Here is a 21053-nt window from a genome sequence, read left to right on the forward strand (position 1 = left end):
TTGTTAATTCATGCTTACATTAAGAACTTAAATTGAGATTATCTGAACATCATGTTGTATATTAAAAAAAAATGTTTTTAATACTTTGCTTTCTTGCTACCAATGCATCTGGTTTTGGCTGGGGATGAATAGGTTTGATATTTTAAGCACTTCTAACTACAGTTTCACTGATACATCGATGCCAAATTTTACTGTGCATTTCGCATAGCTTTGCAAAACCTTGTTCATTTTCCTTGTTACATTTTCAGGTTTTAAAGCATAATTTTGCCTTCTTAAATCGTTTCGTAACAGTTCCTGTAAATGAACTTATCCAGCTGCTAAAGTTCAGGAAACCACATGAAACTGTGATTTAGAGACAGGGTTACAAAACTATTAGGCTGTTCTGTGACCTGAGGGATCCTTAATTATTCTTACCTGCAGTAATCTGAATTAAGCTATTTGAAGTCTCATGCTGAAATATCCAACTTGCTTAGGTATGGTTGCTATTGACCAGCAATAAAATACAACATCTAATAAAAAATAATTAAAGCGGAGAAGCCGTAACATTTGGTGAAAAACAAAGTACAAATATGTAGTTTCCAATACATAAAGTATTCTTAAATATTTTTACATATGAGCCCAACCTTTTCAGATTTTAAGACAAGTTTTTGACTCCTGCAAATTGAGTTCAGTAGATTTTGTTTTCAAGCAAGCCAGGTGTGCTGTAATATTTTCTGTCCATGACTTACTATGTCTCTCTAAAAAATACGTTTTAGATCTCTAGAAGATAGTCACCATTTATCTTTGAAGAATGAGCAGCCTCTGCATATATATAAAACTGTTCCGGTGGTAATGCACATAATTGAAGTGTTTTCTCAGAACATTTTACCTAATGTTTGGCACTTCATTTTACTAATGAACTTGAGTGTAGCTTGGAATGAAAAACTGAGTGAGGAATTTTGGGGAAGAAAATGCTCCTTCCTTCTATCTTTTTCACTTTCCAGTATTTTGGCTTTTACTTGATTACAGAGGAGGTAGCTGGTGAGTTATTGTTACAATGAATAGTTAGTAAAGCTAAGGTATTGCAGCATAGCTCTGTTGAATGGAATATGCCTCCTGTGGTGTGAGAAAAATCATGGACTCACAATATGACCCAGATGGGCACAACAGGAAGTGTCACTTGCTGTAAAAGTTTGAGCTCTGAGTTTGAGCTCATGAAGCAACTGAAGTCTTTCTAGTGCTGTTGTGAGGCAGAGAACGAAGTGAATGACATGTTTAAAGAATGTTTCTTCCTCTTGTTAGAAGGTTCTCTGGTTTGGCTGTGTGGAGCAGTTGTCAAGTAGCAATATAGTCTTGGTTAGTTTTGTCTGAGATTTTATTTGACATTTGGTTTCAAAGTGTTGAACTATTTTTTGAGAATTGATGATGTCATAGATGTTTTGGTGCAGCTTGAGGTAATTGGCATACTAGTGATTCATCATTTAGGTGATGGAAGCAGTGTGGTTTGGCAGATTTTCCAAAGAGCTGACTCATCTTAGGTTTGTTGTGGCAAAGGAGAACTGTCAGTCTTCTCTTTTCCTGCAGGGTTACAGGGATAGGGTGGAGGGTAAGTCTGAGTAGGATGTTCTTCAGAGAGTCAGTGGTAACATGTTGGGCCGAATGGCCTGTTTCCACACTGCAGGGATTCTATGACGATGGTGATGTCTGGTACTTAAATATACAACATAGCTCATATCCAACATCCTAATCACATTTAATGGAGATAACATTTTAGATGTTTTATTGGTTTAGTTCTTTTTGTCACTTAATATCATCTCTAGTTACATTTCATGGTTTTAGGCATCATGTTGGAGTCATAATATTGTTTGTCATTGTATCCTCCTTTAAATCAGCAGAAAATGTTGTAACGACTGGATCATCCGTGGAATTTGTTCTTTTCTGACTAACTTTCAAATTGCCAGTTTAAATCTTGCTGGCCATCCTTTATTGACTTAAGACCATAAGATATATGAGCAAAATTAGGCCATTCGACCCATCGACTCTGCTCTGCTATTCAATCATGGCTGCTATGTTTTGCAAGCTCATTCTTCTGCTTTCTCCTTGTAATCCTTGATCCCCTTACTAATCAGGAACTTATCTATCTCTGCCTTACATACACTCAATGACTTGTTTCCCACACCTTTGTGGGAATGAGTTTCCCAGAAGAAATTCCTCCTCTTTTCAGTTCTGAGGAGTTATCCCTTCACTCCAAGACTGTGCCCTTAGGTCCTAGTCTGTCCTGCTAGTGGAAATATCTTCTCCATGTCCATTCTATCCAGGCCTTTAGTATTCTGTTAGTTTTAATGAGATCCCCCTCATCCTTCTAAACTCCATTGAGTACAGATCCAGATTCCTTAAGCGCTCCTCATGTGACAATCTCTTCACACCCAGTGTCATTCTTGAAAACCTCCCCTTGGTCCCCTCCAACACCAGCATATCTTTCCTTCGATACAGGCCCAAAACTGCTCACAATATTCCAAATATAGTTTAACTAGAGTCTTATATAGTCTCAACAGTTTATCCTTGCCCCTGCATTCTAGCCATCTCTAAATGAATGCGAACATTGCATTTCCCTTCCCAAATGCCAACTGAATCTTCATGTTAACCTCAAGAGAATTCTGAACTAGGACTCTCTAAGTACCTTGTGCTCAAGATTTCCGAATCCTTTCCCCATTAGAAAATAGTCTATGCCTCCGTTCTTCCTAACAAGGTGCATAACCTCACACTTTGCCACTCAGTAATCTGTCAGCCACTTCTTTGGAAACTCTCCTAGCCTGTCTCTAAGTCTTTCTGCAGCCTCTCTACTTCCTCATTATTACATCTCCCTCCAGCTATCTTTGTATCATCTATATACTTAGCAACAACAGCCCCAGTTCCTTCATCCAGATCATGAATAGTTTGTGGTCCCAAAACTGACCCCTGCAGAATACCACTTGTGGCTCCCATCCTGAAATAGATATGTAGTTGACATTTTGGGTTTGCTTTTTTCAATGACCATCTCAATCCATTTTTATCAACGCCCTTTTCTTCAGTTTTAAGCCACTGATGATTGAAACGCACGTCATACTGAGTCTCGTGCTATAGTGGACTCTGTTATAGGAGGATCCCAGTCAACAGTGTGTGTAAATTGTTGACAGCGTGACTTTTGCACTGGAATGCTTTATGAATTAATTGGGGAATCTGTTTGACCAGACTAGCTATTTGAGCTATTTTCTTAAAGGAAACCCGTGTCTGTTGTGTATTAAAAATGATGTTTGGTTACAAAATTGAGGAAATTTCATGTATTTCTATGGGAGCATCTCAAGAAATATTGACAAACAGAACGTACAAGAGAATTGCTGAGGGAAATTTTTTTATCCTGGAAAGCCAGGACCATGAAAGTACTAAAGTGTGGCAAAATTATTTTAATGCTAGAGTTGCTCTCTTCACTGAAACAAATTAACTATAAAAATCTGATTTTGAAGTTTTTGGTGTCTGGTTTAGGATTAATACAAGAAGTGTTGTTGACCAGTGGAAGCCGACCACCAATTTCATCTGGAATACATGTACAACTTTTCATTTGAGGTGTATACAGAAGGATTGTGTGTTTAATGTTCTGCAATGCAAAATATTTTTGCTCAGTATTGTTCTATTCATACTTGAATGGGCTTGGTAGTCTTTTGAACAGCAGAAATAGTGAATGATGAGTTATTGTTTTATTAACATGACTGCTCAGTAAATCAGCATTTATTAGGGTTGGAATTATGCACATTAATCTTAGAATGTATTCATTGTAGACAAAGACAGTATAAATGAAAACTGCATTTTATATGTTTACAACTAGCTTCCACAGAAGTTAATGAAATAAAATTGTGTTAACAAACATACTGTGTATTTATAACTCTGCTCCATGTTATGGAATTAATTTCAAAAGTACATTAAAACATTTCTGCACAAAAGCAGTTTTGAAAATGACACTTCAATCATGTTTGTTCAAAATAATTGAATCATTTAATAATGCTTATCTATCTAATAATCAACGTATCACCCATGATTGCTCCCCTCCTGTTTTCACACTGCTAGCTCTGGCCTGGACTCCTCCTGTCTCCTTGAAAATTCTATCCTTTGCTCCTGCCTAGTTCTCACTTCTACTTTTCCCATCATCTTCACTTGAAAACTGTGAGTTTTCGTACCTTTGCTTGTGTTCGTCTGCTATCTCTAAGTAATCAGATTGCTTGTCTGAATCTAATTCTGGATCAGCAAAAATGTTTCTTATATTTCTGTTTTGGGAAAACCTAGACTATTTACATTTGCCCCCCCACATAAATTCTGTTCCCAGCTCCTAACTCCATTTCTCTCCCAGGAAATTGTTGAGGTCAGAGCTGACAACGTTTGGTCCTAAGAAGTTTCCAATTCAGCCCGTACCTAAAGTGCTGGCGAGCATGTGCAACTGCTCTCCCAGGCCCATTGGTGGCAGAAACAGTGACAACAAAATGTTAATTTGATGTATCAAGATTATGGAGGGAATTGTTTAAAAGCTAATTCAATTTTTTTCTTGCTAAGTTATAGTTGGCTAATGTCTGGAGGTGGTTTTCTTGGACAGAGTGGCTGCCATGTTCAAGAGGTTAATGAAGGTGGAGCAGCTGTTATCTTCGTTTAAGTTATTTATGTGGTTACATATTAGATGACTGCAGGTTTGATTTGCAAGTTTTAAAACACTGCAACTTCAAAGTTGCAATAAAATTTTCACTTGGGTTGAAATGCTATGGTTTAATTTTCCCCATTTCCCATTCCCTCACTTAGAAAGTGCTGATTCTTGTTGAGGTCTAATTCCATGGTCACTGACACTCCAGGTTTTGTACCTGAAACCCTCAAGTCTGCACTGATGTGGGAATACACTGAATATAGCATCTCTCTTGTAAAAAGAAATTCATCTATGTCTGTGCCTGTGAATTTTTTACATTATAATTCCTTTTGGCGAATTGTTTATGGTGACAGACATGTGAGACAATGGAAAATGAGAAAAGCTGAGGCTTTTCCTTACTATAGAGAAAACTTGAGGGCATATTCAATGCAAGTGTTCATAGATGTAGATATTTATCTTGGGCAGAGGCAGAGATGGTTCAAATCAGAAATACTTTTTTGCAAGTATACAGGAGAAATTCAAACCCTGAAGTCTGTTTGTGTCTCGGTAAGCCTCTCCCCCTCCTCTCTCTGTTCTACCCGCCCCCCCGCTCCCCATCTCTCTTCCCCCTCTCTCTCCACCCCCCTCTCTTCCTTCGCGTGTGCACGCACACGCACGCTTTGACCCTCACGCTCTCTTGCTTTTCCTTACTGTCTCTAACTCTCTACTTCCCTAAGTATCTTTTTGTTTCTTGCTTAGTCTTTAAAGCAGACACAGCAAGCAAGATTTATTTGTACAAAGTTCTACAAGAACAAAATAGCCTGGCTACAATGCATTCTCAATCTTCTCCAATCTGTTTCACTTCTGGCCTTGCCATTATCTATAAGAAAGCACATACTTTAACATTCTCTCAGGCAAATAGGTTGGTAGAAAAATACAGAAAAAAAACTGCTTGAGCTTATTAACTCCTTCATTCTTCATATCCTTATTGTTTCAGTAAATAAGGGAAAGCTGCTTCTGATGCAGAAGTCAGAGTAGTCAGCAGACACTGATTCAAGGTAATTGACAAAAAAAGCTCGGAGTAGCAGATATATATACCCAGCAAAAACTTGATATGCAATCTTGAAAAAAATTGAAGCATAAATGTTGGAACCCATGAATCCCAAGGTATGCATGACTGAATTTTGTATAATGATCTCTGTAGACATTGGTGATGTTTTCAAGAAAAATTCAAATTAGCTGAAGGGGCTAAATTAACAGAATCATTACTGTATCAACGATTAAAGACAAAATCCTTTCAAAAATAATTTCATTTTTATAAACAACTTCTTGAAACAACCAGACAGAATTTGCCTATTTCTACTTTAATTGACAATCAAAAATCTGAATTTTGTTACTTGAAATCAATCCAAAGTGTTTCACAACTCCCAAGAGTTTACTTCTGTTATTTTCCTTTCCGAGTACTGTCATCCACTGTGAGATATTTCCCCCAGTGGTTCTCCCTCTGGCCTAGCCTATACAAATAAATCCTCAACTCCTAGTGAGCTGCAGGTCATCTAACACCAAACAACCCCTTCTGTCCATGTAATCTGTGGGTTTATAGGAAAGCCTATAATCTGATCTCTGAGAAACTTCCTTAACCCTCCTCTCAGTGGAAGTAGGAAACCCACTAGCTTTTGATTCAAGTAGCTTTGTTAATTAGTTATCTTGAATTACCACTGCTTTTCAGAAGCAAGGAGACTAGTTGCAGCACAAGTATTTACAGCATGGTGCTGATAACATGTTTCTGATCTTTTGGAGCCTTGGGGTCTTTTCATTATGGACTTAGAAACAGCCACACTGCTCACAGATGTTAAAATTTGGCACTTACTATTCAACAACGCAATCTCCTCTTGATCAAACAACTAAATTACTCAGATATGCTGTCGGACCGACTCCAGTGAGGCTCACGTGGCTTTTGTAAAAAATGGGATAAAATGTGGCATCTTTGGCTAGGCCAGGATTTATTGTGCAAACCTTTTGAGAAGGTGGTGAACTGCCTTCTTGAAACATGGCAGCCCTTTGGGACCATTGAATCCATAGAGCTGCATGAAATCTACGTTTAAAGATGAAGCCTAAAACCACAACCTCATAAGCCAAAAAGATAGATTCTAAAATATAATCACGAATTTCATATTTATAACACTCTCCTCAAGCTATCCCAGTTTACTGTTCAATGTAGTGTTTGTAATGGTCCTTGCAAGGTATTTTGTAAACGACATTCGTTTTGCTTGCTGTCTGTATAGGGTCTTTTAAGTTCATGAGCTGCTGTTTAAGTTTGTTGGTGGGTTTGTGGGCTACCATGAATCCAAGAGATCTGGGTAGTCTGGCAGTCCTTTCAAAGATGTCTTTAATGTAGGATAAAATGGCTAGGGTTTGTGGGCATGTTTTGTCTGCATGTTTGGGTTTGTTGTTGAGAAATCAGCGGACTGTGTTTATTGAGTACCAGTTCTTCTTGAAAACGCTGTATGGGTGATTTTCTTCTGCTCTTTGTAGTTCCTCTGTGCTGCAGTGTGTAGTGGCTCATTGAAATAATGTCCTATTGCAGCTTCATTTGTTGGTGTTGGGATGATTGCTTCTGTGGTTGAGTATTTGGTCCATATGTGTTATTTTCCTGTAGACGCTGGTTTGAAGTTTCCCACTGACTGTTTGCTCTACTGTGACATCTAGGAATGGCAGATTGTTGTTGTTTTCTTCCTCTTTTGTGAATTTTATGCCAGTAAGGATATTATTGATGGTCTTGAAGGTTTCCTCTAATTTGTTTCATCTGGTGATGAGAAAGGTGTCATCCACATAGCGGACCCAAAGTTTGGGTTGGATGGTTGGGGGAGCTGTTTGTTAGAGTCTCTGTATTACTGCCTCTGCTAGGAAGCCTGATATCGGTGATCCCATGGGTGTTCCGTTGATTTGTTTGTAGGTCTTGTTATTGAAAGTGAAGTAGGTGGTGAGGCATAGGTCTACTAGGTTGACGATATTGTCTTTGCTGATGAAATTGGTAGTGTCTGGTGTTTGTGTCTTTGGTTCTTCTGATAGTGTAGCCAGTGTTTCTTTGGCCAGGTTGATGTTGATGGATGTGAACATGGTTTTTACTTCAAAGGAGACCATTATTTCATCCTCCTCTATCTTGGTGTCTTTGGTATTCAGGAATTCTTGGGTGGAGTGAATGTAGTGGTGTGAGTCCTCTACTAAGTGTTTTAGTCTTTTGTGGAGTTCCTTGGCTACTCTGTATGTTGGTGTTCCTAGTAGTGACACCATGGGTCTGAGGAGTGGCTCCTGGTTTGTGAATTTTGGGTAATCTGTAGAAGTGGATCCATCTGGTTTCATTTTTTTTGGAAGAGTGTCTGATTTAATTCTCCATATTTTCGAAGTTTTGTGAGTAAGGCTGTGATTCAGTTCTCCAGTTGTGGTCTATTGCCACCAGTTGGTAAGTACCTGTATCTGTAAACAGTGCATTCACTTTCTTAGTCATAGAGTCATAAAGATGTACAGCGTGGAAACAGACCCTTCGGTCCAACCCGTTATTGCTGATCCTTGCAGTAGCCTGATTTTTTTAAATGACTGTCAAACGTCCTTTATCTGCAGGTAGGATTACAATGTTTTTGTCTTTTTTGAGTCCTTCTAGTGGTTTCCTTTCCTGCGTATTGTGTTTCCTTCATTTTTTTTCCTGCTTAATATTAGTGTAACTGTCTGTCTGATGGTTTGCTGGGTTTCCTCTGTGAGTTTGTTGTCTTTCAGTGTCGTTTCTAATGATGCTAAGAAATCCTCTTTGTGTTTCTGAAGTTGTAATTTAATTCTCATACTAAGACGGTTTTTTCAGTGTCTGTTAGGGGTCAGTCTGATAAGTTTTTTTTCTTTTATTTAGGCTTCTGTATTGTTTTTTGTGAGAGTTTGTCTAGTTTTTTTTTCATTTTATATGTTTGCCGCTGTCTAATGCCTATGGTTGATTGTACTGTGTCTGTCCATTCATGGTCTGTCGTATTAGTGGGTAAAGTTTTTTGACATGACGTTTCCTGGTTGTATTTACGCAAAGCTGTACATTTTTTTTTCTCTGGCAACACCTATATAAATCATTTATACTGGTAATGACAAAGCAAAATATACCCTAGGACCAGGGTGACCCAATATTTGATAAGTTAATTCAAAAGTGAGGGATGATACATTGGAGGGAAAGCATTCAGTAGAAACCGAATAGGTGGAACTGAGCAACAGTAAAGGGTCTAATGATTAGATTAGATTAGATTGCCTACAGTGTGGAGGCAGGCCCTTCGGCCTAACCAGTCCACACCGACCCTCTGAAGAGTAACCCACCCAGACTCATTTCCCTCTGATTAATGCACCTAACATTACGGCCAATTTAGTATGGTCAATTCACCTGACTTGCACACCTTTGGACTGTGGGAGGAAATCGGAGCACCTGGAGGAAACCCACGCAGACACTGGGAGAAAATGCAAACTCCACACAGACAGTCGCCCGAGGCTGGAATTGAACCTTGGACCCTGGTTCTGTGAGGCAGCAGTGCTAACCACTGAGCCACTGTGCCGCCCACAGTCCAAAGATGTGCAGGTCAGGTGAATTGGACATGCACAATTGCCCGTAGTGTTAGGTAAGGGGTAAATGTAGGGGTATGGGTGGGTTGCGCTTCGGCGGGTCGGTGTGGACTTGTTGGGCCGAAGGGCCTGTTTCCACACTGTAATGTAATGTAATCTAATGTAATCTAAAAAAAAAATGTCATGTAATGTAATCTAATCTGTGACAGTATTGTGTATAGAGCCCCTGGTAGCTGTTCTGAAGTGCTAGATTATGTAAATGTAGAAATTGGACAAGTGTGTAGCAAAGCTAAGGTAGTATTAATGGAAGATTTCAAGTTTAATATACATTGAGAGAGGGAGTCAAGCTTTTGTCAGAAAGTTAATGAAATTTTGGAGTCTGTTGGGGATAGTTTCCTACAACAAGCCTTCGATGCAACAAGGAGACAAGTAATATTTGATTTGAGCTGGATTTAATTAGAAAACTAATTGTGTATGAATATTTATCAAATAGCAATCATAATTTCATAGAGTTGAATGTAGTGTTTAAAAGCAAAGAGCACAAATCAGCGACTAAAGGTTTAGATCTGTAAGGCCAACTTTAATGAGATAGATACAGTCATCATAAATTGGGAAAAGCTGATAATGGATAAAACAGTACAGGACGCTTAGAGAAACGTTTAAAACCATAAAAAACCAGTTTATACCTTTTGAGAAGGAAATATTCACTTCACGGGGTTAAAAAGAACATGGACATCTAAAGAGATAGGGGATAGCATAAAACAAAAAAAGCTTCCAGAAATGCAAACAGCAAGACAGATCCTGCTGAATGGGAAAGATACAAAGACCAGCAAAGGGCCAGAAAGCAGCTTATAAGAGCCATTAAAAGGGATTATGAAAATAAACTTGCCAGGGACCTCACAATCTGTAAGAAATTTTATAATTGCATAAAAAGGAAAACAGGTGGCCAGGCGCAATGTTGACCCACTAAGGACTGAAAGTGGGGACATTGCCAATGTCAATGGGGAAATGGCAGGCATATCAAATAATTGCATTGCCTCAGTATTTACAGTAGAAAAGGAGGATAGCTTCCTGAAAGACTTCAGGAAATTAATACTGGATTGGAATTAGGGACTGGATAAAATTAATGTAAGTAAAATGTCAGTAATGAGAAAATGAATGGAATTAATGAGTGACAAATCCCCAAAACCTGATGGTTTCTATATGAGGATGTTAAAGAAAGTAAGGGAGCACACTGTAGACACCTTAACATTAATCTTTGAGCTCCATAGATATAGGAGCCATATCTCTGGATTGGAAAATCACACTTCACTTTTTTAAGAAGGACAAAAGAGGAAAACTGGGGAATTACAGACGAATTAGCTAATCATCTGTGGTGGGGAAATTGGACTCTATAATCAAGGATGGGATAATTGAACACCTTGGAACATTTTCAGTTACTTAGGCAGAGCCAGCATGGATTCATGACAGGTATTGTGTTTTTTTTTTGAAGAGGTAACTCAGTTGTTGGGAAATATCTGTGGATGTTGTTTATATGGACATCCAGAAGGCATTTGATAAAATCTAACTTAAGATGCTGCGAACTAAGAAGCTTGTAGAACTGAGGGCAAATTATTGACATGGCTGGGAAATTGGTTGATTAGCAGGTGATAGAAGGTAGAAATAATGGGTAGATATTGCCAATTTGAGTATGTGACCAGTGGTGTCCCACATTGATTTTGTTAGCCCCTTAATTATTAATATTATTTATTAAGGACTTGGATAATGGCATAGAAAGTTGAATATCCAAGTTGGCTGATGACTCAAAGTTAGGCAGCTCTGTAGACAGTGCAGACAATACAATAAAATTACAAAGGAATATTGAGAGACCAAGTGAATAGGCAAAACTGTGGCAGTTGGAGTTCAGTGTAAGTAAGTTTGAGATTATTCATTTTGACCAAAGGATTGATCAGGGTACTTTCTAGATTGTGTGAAGTTAAATGCAGTAGATGTTCAAAGAGACTCATGGGTTCAGATGCATAGATCTTTGCAATGTCTCAAACAGATGCAGCAAATAATCAAGAAAGCTAATGGAATGCTGGTTTTTAGGAACAGAGTATATGGATACAAAAGTTCTACTACACAACCCTGCACAACTCTGCTTAGATTTCACTTGGAGTACTATGAGCAACTTTGGGCAGCACACCTTAGGAAGGATGTTTTGGCCCTGGAGGGAGTTCAGCACAGGTTTGCTGAACAATGATATCTGGACTTCTGGGGTTATCTTATGAGGAGAAGTTGTATAAATAAGGCCTGTTTGCTTTAGGATTTAGAAGATTAAGGGTGCTATCATCAACGGCTTCAAGATATAAAGAGGAAAAGACAGGATAGATAAAGATAAATTATTTCCAGTGGTTGGGGATTATAGAGTTAGGGGCATGGTCTGAGAATTAGGGCCAAACCATTAATGAGAGATATTAGCAAGTGTTTCTACATAAAAGGGTGGCAGACGTTTGGAAATCTCTTCACAAACTGTCAATTGTTGATTTTAAATTTGAGATAGATATACCTTTTGTTAAATAAAGGTACTAAGGGATATGGGTCAAAGGCAGGTATAGGGACTTTATTGAATGGTAGAATAGGCTTGAGGGGCTGAATGGCCCCTCAAGTGTGATTTTCCTGTTCCTATGTTCACATGTGAGTATGAAAATTATATGATGGGCTGATTGTTTGCTGCAAAGAAGCTTACAATTTTTGATGTCATGCTAACATTATGTACGTCAACAGAATTAAGTCTGTCCTCTCTTTCAGATCCATTTTGCTTAATGTAAGCCATGTAGTCGGTCCAACACTTACTTTCGTACAATGAGAAGGTCTGATGTCTCTTTCTCTCTTTCTGTAGATGTTGCCTGACCTGCTGAGTACTTCAGCATTTTCTATTTTTCATTTTCTGATTTTAAGTATGAATCAGGCTGTTCACAGCCCTGTATCATTGTTGACCCAAAGAGAACTTCCAACTCCATGTTTCTACCATCACCAAGATAATTTCTTTCCACCTCCATAATATCACTGAACTCTACCTTGCCACAGTCCAGCTGTTACTGAAGCCCCTCATATATGTCTTTGTATGTGTATTCCATTGTGCTCCTAGCTAGTGTCCGACATTCTGGTAAATTTAAGCTTATCTAGGACTCTGTTCTCCTTGCGCCAAGTCCTATTCACCATCATGCAGTGCTTGCTGATCTAAGTTTGCTCACAGTCAAGCAGCATTGTCATCTTTAAATTTCATTCTTATGGCGTAGGTTAATGATGGAGCATGGCCCCCTGGACGTTTTTACACATGTGGTGCACCAGGAAAAGGAACTATTTTTCAGCCATACTGATTAGAGCCTTTGTATAGTCGTGAAGGTCGGATCTGGTGACCCAGGGGCCCCGAGGGGAGAAAGCCTGAATAAATGAATACAGGTGTATTAGCTGATGGCTCCCATTGGTGGGAACCTCGGTGGGGGAGTGTCGAGTGATGTAAATTAAACTAGTTAAATTAAGTTAGTTTAGTTCAATTCAAGTTAATTTATTTTATGTTTAATTATTTATTGAATTGCAATATGGAAAGATTGTTCTGTATCTCTGTGATAGTTTCCCTTCCTCAACTTTGTTGTTCTTTAAGATACTGCTCCAAACCTACCTCTTTAATCAAGCCTCGCATCATTTTCCCCAGTATCGTCAGATGTGACTCAGGAGTACTACAAATTTTGCTTTGTAGTATTCCTTTAAGTCATTCTGCAATATTTTGCATATTAAAGATACTTTGTAAATACAGGGTAGTGTATTAAATATATTAATTTGCGGTGGGGATTTTGAAAGAATGTAGAGGAAAAAAGTAGTCTTATGCTGAAAAATGTAATCCATTATGGAAAAATGAGTGTTGTGTACTGCATTGAGGAAAGTAGTCATTATTAAATTTAGTTACACTTTGCAAACAGAAACAGTTTTATGAACTCCATTTGAATATTATCACCCCAGAAGGCATAGAAAGAGATCCTAAATGGTTGTATTAAAAATTATATTCTCTTGTTTAATTTTTTGCTTAAAATGTCTACTACTTGCATCAACTACAGAATGTGCTATCCAGAAATGTCCAGTGGACAAAGGATAATTCATCATCCGCATGGAATTTTGCACTCTTGCACTATGTGGTTATTCCGTCAAACTAGTATTGAAGAATAGCAGGCAAAATATCCATGTCAACCAATTTCTGAACAAAATAAAAGCTATTGAAAATCTTTCTGCTTGAGACGGTGCCAGTGGTCCCACAATTGTCGCCTTAAAGAGTAAATGGTTTTCGACAAGAGACATCAAAACCCTTGATTATAGCTGAACTGACTCATCCAGAAACCCTAGTCATGTGATTGAAACCTATGGTTTTTGAATCACTTTAATTATACAGCCTTGAATCCTTTTTTCAGTCTGCTTTTTACATTGGTATGGAAAAACCACAGACAGCTTTAGGCTCAGCTAAAAGTCTGTCTTTAGTCTCAACCTATTTTGAAACCTTGATTTTGAGGAAGAATCCTGCATTTTGCTTGAAAAGTAAAGTAATTCCTTCTCAATAAGAATCGTAATGTCTTCAGCTGTATCCAAGCTCCCATGGAAAGCAATTTTGCCAGAACAGCCATACCACTGAATTTTTAAAAACTGTTCATTGCTGTAACTTCTCTTACTCATTTTCTCCTCTTCCTTGTATGCTTGTATTGTATTATGTAAATTTATTCCCAGGGTGCTCATTTGAATAAATTATCCTTTTAAAATTTAAAGTCTGAAAGAGAATTACAGATCATTTAAAAACTGAACTTCTCCAGTGGTGGATTTGGGGCGATGACCTATTTCGAAAAGGAAAATAAATAAAATTATAAAAAGAAAGATCACTTTTTGTTAATGTCAGAAGAAGATCACAATAATATTATTGATTCACCTCTTTCCCCCTTGTGTAATTTACCAGAATAAAATATGACTAAACCAATATTTACCAGCTTGGGATGCAAATTTGTTGTTATTACAGCCACAATTGAGCAATTATTACAGAGTAATTGTAGGTTACCAAAACAATTTTGTTCCTTAACGGTGATTTTGTACTATCTTTGTTAGCGTACATGTAGAATGTTTGTCAGGCTTTACCACATCATCTTTTGTTAGGGAAGGGAGGAAGGAATACTACACTCAATCGCTGTGGTGAGGCATCACATGCTAAAATCCATTCTTGGGATCTCAGAGTCAGGACGTCATTACAAATCCATACATTCTTCAATCTTTAATTTTCAAGTGAAGAAGAGGAAATAACTCATTTCCAGCCTCGTCACCATTTTCTGTTGATATTGCACTGAGAAAAGATTTTTTGCCATGTGAACTCTCAGTAAGCAGCTATTATTGAACTAACTTCATTTACAGCTTCTCAACAAAAATAGTGAGCATAGCTGTATAACATACTACAGTAAAGCCATATTTTGGTTGTAAGTAAAGTTAAATGTTAATTAGAACCATTTGTTAAATCAATGTTTGTCATGAGTTGGCTGCCTATTTTGAACAGGTATTGCTGGCACTTAATTAAGGTGCTTTTTGTAATATGTTAAGCACAGCCGCCGTTTGGACATGTTTTAACCCTTATTGTTTGCTGGATTTGTGACATACCAATGTGGGTATTAAAAACTTGAAACTTGCACTAGTACTCTAGGATGTGTTAGTGGCGGTATGCATCTCTCCAGTGTTTTTCCTTGTTAGCAGACTCATTTTCTGCTGCTATTTCTACCTTTTTAGGACCAAAACTGAAACGAATACTAATCTGTAATTCAGTGACCAGTAGATCCTGTAGGGATCAGAGTACTGGGGCAACCTACTGCTCTTCATGGTTGAATTACATTAATGTCAACAGGTACTAAGATTTTAGAGCAAAGGATCCTTTGTTCATTCATAGGTCAGTCATTAAAAGTAGAGAGCAAGTAGATCACATCAATAAAATTGAAAAATATCTCCTTGACTTTACATCACGAGTAATTGAATACAATTATAAGGAGATTATATTATACAAAACTAGAATCAGGTAATAGAGTGTGTGCAGTTTTAAACATACCATTGTAGGGTAGATAGGGAAAAGTTGTAACAATTTTTTTCATTGTTTCACCATAATAACAGGTGAATGCAGGTTCTGGAAAGACTGGAGACTTTTTTTCGAGTAGAAAGGAGAAAATTCAATGTTGACTGATGTTCAGGATTACTAAGGTTCAGTTATTATTGACTGACTCTGCTTGTTGCTGAGGCAGTTGCAAATGAATTTAAGGATTAAAGGAAATAAACCTACACATTCAAGGAGAACCTCTCTTTATTATTGAAGCAGCAAATATGAATTGTTTTGAAATGAAATTTATAGTTAGGAATATTAAAAGATCGGGAAAGCAAGAGGGGTAGATTATTTCAAACTAGGATGTTGTTTGAGAAAATGTCACAAATTTAGTTTTCCTAATATGACATGCTGTGCATAAAGGTTGTAAAGATAAAATGTTCTGTTATCTGCAAATTTTCTGTGACCAATTTTATCTACAGATTTCTTCTCTGACTTCTTGAAGAGGTCAAATGATGATCTCTCCCAGTACTGCATCATTATTTGTGAGTGAGCTCTGAGTGTTGACAGTCTTTTGGATGCAAAAGTTGGCACAACATCATTAAGCAACGTTATGATGTTTAAGGTAGTGAGTTAACATTCTTCCCTCTGACCATATGAGAGGGAAAGTTTGAATAGAAAAATTAGATGGAGCAGAGGGCTTTCAAATGTTTTTGTGATTTTAATATGCTTTGTTCTAAAGTAAGAAGATGACAGTATCAGGACACATTCAATAGCAGGCAGGACTGTTTTATCTCTAGTTCCAAATGGAAAGAAATTCAAAGTGATTTTTTAAAAAATAGAAATTTTCATTTAAAAAAAAGTTTATCATGTTTCAAATGATTCAACATTGAAGTATTTACATTTTTCTTACAGGATGAAGAAGAAGAAATTAAACTGGAGATCAACATGTTGAAAAAATATTCTCACCACAGAAATATAGCAACCTACTATGGTGCTTTTATAAAGAAAAGTCCTCCTGGTCATGATGATCAACTTTGGGTGAGAAAAAAAATATTGTGCTTTGCTGTTTCTTTTGGAAATATCTCATTCATGTTTCGTGAATGATTTGCTTTAAGAAAAGAAATGACTGAAAATTGAAAGTTTTTTGATCTAAACACATAAAATTGTTCAATAATTTTAATTAACAGTTGAATTAAAAATTCAAAAGTGGAAAGAAGATGTCTAGGTAGGAAATGTAAAAACTGGACTCTAGTGGTGATCTCACTGTTACTCCCAATGCCGTGTGCTTGTGAGCACAAGAGCAGAAGGATGAATCACCTAAACTGAAGAACTGGTGTAGGAAGGAGGGCATCATATTTCTGGAGTCATTTGGCAGGAGAGACCTAGAAAAACCGGATGGATTACATCTTAACAGGACTGAGATGGATACCATCCTCCCTGTCCTGGGTTTGGGGGGTGGTGGATTTGAAGGTGCTTTTGAGGTGGATTTAGACTAGCTTTTCAGTGATTGGAATCTGAGGGGTAACATAAGTTGGGAGGAAAATAAGTTGATACGAGGAAATCTGAAAACTGAGAGGGAGACCAGAAAACAGTAGAGACAAAGCTGAGCCTCTGGTATGCCTCAATTATGGAATGAAGTCAGAAAGACAAATTCAAGGGCACTCTGCCTGAATGCATGCAGTATTTACAACAGGAGAGATGATCCATGAGCACAAATAAAGGTAAGTGTTTACGATTAATTGCCTTGCAATGACATGGCTGCATGATGACCAGTACTAGGAACTGAAAGTTTAAGAATATTCAACACTTAGAAAGGGCAGACAAGAAGGTAAAAGAGATGGAGTTCCATTGATAATAAAGGATGGGGATCAAAACAGTTACAGGGGACATTTTCAGAACAGAAGAGCAAAGTGTGGAATTTGTTTGGGTGGAACTAGGAATCAGCAAGGAACAGCAGACATTGGTTGGAGTTATTTATAGGCCACCAAATAGTAGTGGTCGTGTGAGATTGGTATAAATCAGATGGGAGAAGCTTGTAATATGTGCAGCATGGTAATTGAGTGATTTCAATCTGTTTAGTGACTGGTTAAACCAACTAAACACGAAAGGTGTGAAGGATGAGCCTCTGGAGTGTGTCAGGGACAGTTTGTTGAAGTACTGACCTGAAAAATAAGCAATATTGGATTTAGTATTACATAATGTAAAAGGAGTTTTAGGGATGAGTGAATACAATATGATAGAATTATGCATAATGTTTGAAAGTGAAATAAGAATGTGAAATTTGAAAAAGGGAAATTATGAAGCATGAACAAATTTAGCTGAACTACATTAGGAAAATGTATTTAGAAGTATGACTGTACATAGGAAATGGACAGACTTTAAAGAAAAAAATGCATGACTTACAGCAACTATGCATTTCTTTAAGGTTCAGAAACTCAAAAAAAAAACCTATGGAAGTTGACCGTTATATAAAATGAAAAGAAAAGGCTTAGAAAGTGGCAAAATATCCCAATAAATCTGAGGATTGGGAAGATGCTGTGACAAATGTTTGGCATTTATGAAGAAGGATGCGAGCATTTATGGTATTTATTTCCAAGAGGGATTGTTAATAATGTCTTCCCCTGTTTTGTCTATAATTCTTTATACAAGAGGCAATTAGCTTTTGATTTTGTATGGCTGGACAGTAATAAATAGTGAGTCATAGAGTTATACAGCACGGAAACAGACCATTCAGGCCAACTTGTCCATGTCAGCGAGATATCCTAAATTAATCTAGTTCCATTTGCCAGCATTTGGACCATATCATTCTAAACCCTTCTTATTCATGTAACCATCCAGATGCTTTTCAAATGTTGTAGTTGTACCAGCCTCCACCAATTCCTCTGGCAGCTCATTCCATAGATTCCATCTTCAGCGTGAAAAGGTTGCCCCTTAGGTCCTCTTTTAAATCTTTCCTCTCTTATTTAAAACCCATGCCCTCTGGTTTTGGACAACTCCTCCCTGGGGAAAAGACCTTGGCTATTCACCCTATCTATGGCCTTCATGATTTTATAAACCTCTGTAATGCTATCCTTCATCTGCTGGTACTCCAGGGCGAAAAAGGCCCTAGTCTATTCAGCTTCTCCTATAGCTCAAATCCAATCCCTGCAACAATCTTGTAAATTTTCAAGTTTGACAATATCATTCCTATAGCAGGGAGACCAGAACTGAATACAGCATTTCAAAAGTGGTCTCACCAATGTCCTATATAGCCACAAGATGATATCCTAACTCCTATACTCAATGCATTGACCAATAATGGCAAACTTACCAAATGCCTTCTTCAGTACCCAGTCTACCTGCAACTCTACTTTCAAGGAATTATGAACCTGTACCCCAAAGCCTCTTTGTTCAGCAACACTCCCCAGGTCCCTATCATTAAGAGTATGAGTTCCGCCCTGATTTACCTTATCAAAATGCAACATCTCTCAATTATCTTCTCCTTCACTTCAAACTTTTGCTCAAGTTAGTGAGTATTGCAAAGAAAGGACTGAATTTCAGATCTTTGGTGACTGAAGTGTATCAACAAATGTCATGTGTTCCTTCTATCTCTCAGTTAATATCTTGAATCAGATGTAGCCACCATTTAATTAGGATACTTACCAAAATGTCCTACTTCCTAGCCCATTGTTTAAGAAACTGTTAGAATAGAACCTTAAATGAATCTGCCAATAAGGCACTATTATCTAGGAAGAGGCTCACCACAACTATTCCTGAAATGTCTAGAACACAGGTTAAGGCTGCCTCTGTGCAAACCAACAAATTGTTGATGAAGTTTTCATTCGGATGGGTGACAGTGGATGGTTTTATTTCCCTTCATTTCTTCAGACGTAGGTCTATCTGAAATACAAAGAAAAGAACCAAAAACAGTGTAGCGTTGGAATAGGCATTTTGTCTCATCAAACCTGTGCTGACACATGATGTCTTTCTAAACTGAAATCCTTTTGCCTCAGTGGAGGCCTGTATTCTTCTATTCCCTCCTTATTCATGTATCTGTCAAGATGTCTATTAAACATTGCTATTGTACCTGCATCTACCACCTCCTCTGGTAGAGCATTCCAGGCACTTACAGCCCTCAGTGTAAAAAAACTTGCCTCTTATATCTCCTTTAAACTTCACCCTTTTACCTAAAACCTCTGTTCCTTAATAATTGACATTTCTATCCTGAGAAAGTGACTCCAACTATCCATCCTCTCCATGCCTCTTATAATTTTGTAAACTTCTACTAGATTGCCCCTCAACCTCTAACACTCAAGTGAAAACAAACCAAGTTTGTTCAACTTCTCCTCATAACTAATACCCTCCAAACAATCACTCTCTTGGTAACTCCTCCAAAGCCTCCACATCCTTCCGGTACTGTGGTGACCAGAATTGTACTTAATATTCCAAATGTGGCCTAACTAATGTTTTGTACAGCTGCAACATGACTTGCCAGTTTTTATACTCTCTGCCTAGACCAATGAGGCAAGCGTACCATTTGTCTTTTTGACTACTTTATCCATTTGTGCACCACTTTAGTGGAACTGTAGAACTGGATGCCTAGATCCCTCTGTACATTAATGCTTCTCAGAGTTCTTGTATTTACAGTATGCTTCCCTCCTGCATTAGATCTTCCAAAATGCATCATCTTCCATTTTTCCACCTGCCATTTCTCTGCCCAAGTCTCCAGCGTAGTAGAATGTTAATTATAAATATCAAATTGAAGGACATTGATATGGGCTGGTTATTTCACTCCAAATAAATTTTACCTTGTGTGAAGAATAGCTACAGCACCATCCTTCACCAATTGACTTTCTGGAGTCAAATCCAGATATCCTGTTATTTAAGATATTTTCATAATTTTTAGTTTACATATCAAGCCAGGTAGGATATGAAGCAGCAAGCAATATACGAATTAGTGAGAGTGAGCACCTTTTGAGTGACTGATCTCACTGTGATCTGTAATAAAGCCACAATATTCTGTGCATGTTTCTCGAGAGAAATTTGTAGACTGATCCTTTCTGATTACATGCATTTTCCAAAGCATTCAAAATCCATGCAATGAAAATGCAAGCTTGAAAAATTCTTTAAAGAACTGCTGATATCAGCAGTGTTGGTAACTTCTGGTCTCACTAGTATCTCCTGCTTGAAATCACAGCCGAGTTGTGGAACATTGAGTGCACTTGTGTCCAAACCAGTCATGATTTTGATAACTTATATCAAATCCCCTCTTAGTCTTCACCTCTTCAAACAAGCAATTCCAACGTCTCCAACCTATATTCTTATCCGTAGAACTATTCATGTAAATTTCTAATGCATTCTCCAGTGCACTTAGATTCTTCCTAAAGTATGGAACCCAGAACTGTACATAGTATTCCAGGAGAGGTCTAACAAATCTTTTATAAGTCCAACATCACTTCTTAAAGATGCTAAGACTAAAGTCTATGCATTTCTTAATAAAGCATAAAATATTGTCTGGGCTTTAATAGCAGGTCTGTTTACCTGTCCTGCCACCTTTAATTAAATAAGCACCTACACATTGTTCCAGTCTATGTTTGGAAAGTTAAAATCCCCTACCAAACCACCCTATTATTCTTACAGATAGCTGAGATCTCCTTACAAGTTTGTTTTTCAATTTCCCTCTGACTATTAGGGGGTCTATAATACAGAGCTGAAAATGTGTTGCTGGAACAGCGCAGCAGGTCAGGCAGCATCCAGGGAACAGGAAAATCG

The 21053-nt window shown here is 37.7% G+C and overlaps 1 protein-coding gene across 6 annotated transcripts in view; it reads left to right on the forward strand.

Annotated features, from left to right (window-relative positions):
• Nucleotides 1-21053, forward strand: part of LOC122550648 (mitogen-activated protein kinase kinase kinase kinase 4) — a 285957-nt gene that overhangs the window by 148986 nt on the left and 115918 nt on the right. For all 6 annotated transcript variants that reach the window (XM_043691715.1, XM_043691718.1, XM_043691717.1 and 3 more), the window contains exon 4: nucleotides 16215-16340. In XM_043691715.1, the coding sequence (XP_043547650.1) occupies nucleotides 16215-16340 (126 nt within the window). The remainder of the gene's footprint in view (nucleotides 1-16214; nucleotides 16341-21053) is intronic.

This window comes from Chiloscyllium plagiosum, chromosome 6 (genome assembly GCF_004010195.1).
Source record: "Chiloscyllium plagiosum isolate BGI_BamShark_2017 chromosome 6, ASM401019v2, whole genome shotgun sequence".
Lineage (NCBI taxonomy): Eukaryota > Metazoa > Chordata > Chondrichthyes > Orectolobiformes > Hemiscylliidae > Chiloscyllium > Chiloscyllium plagiosum.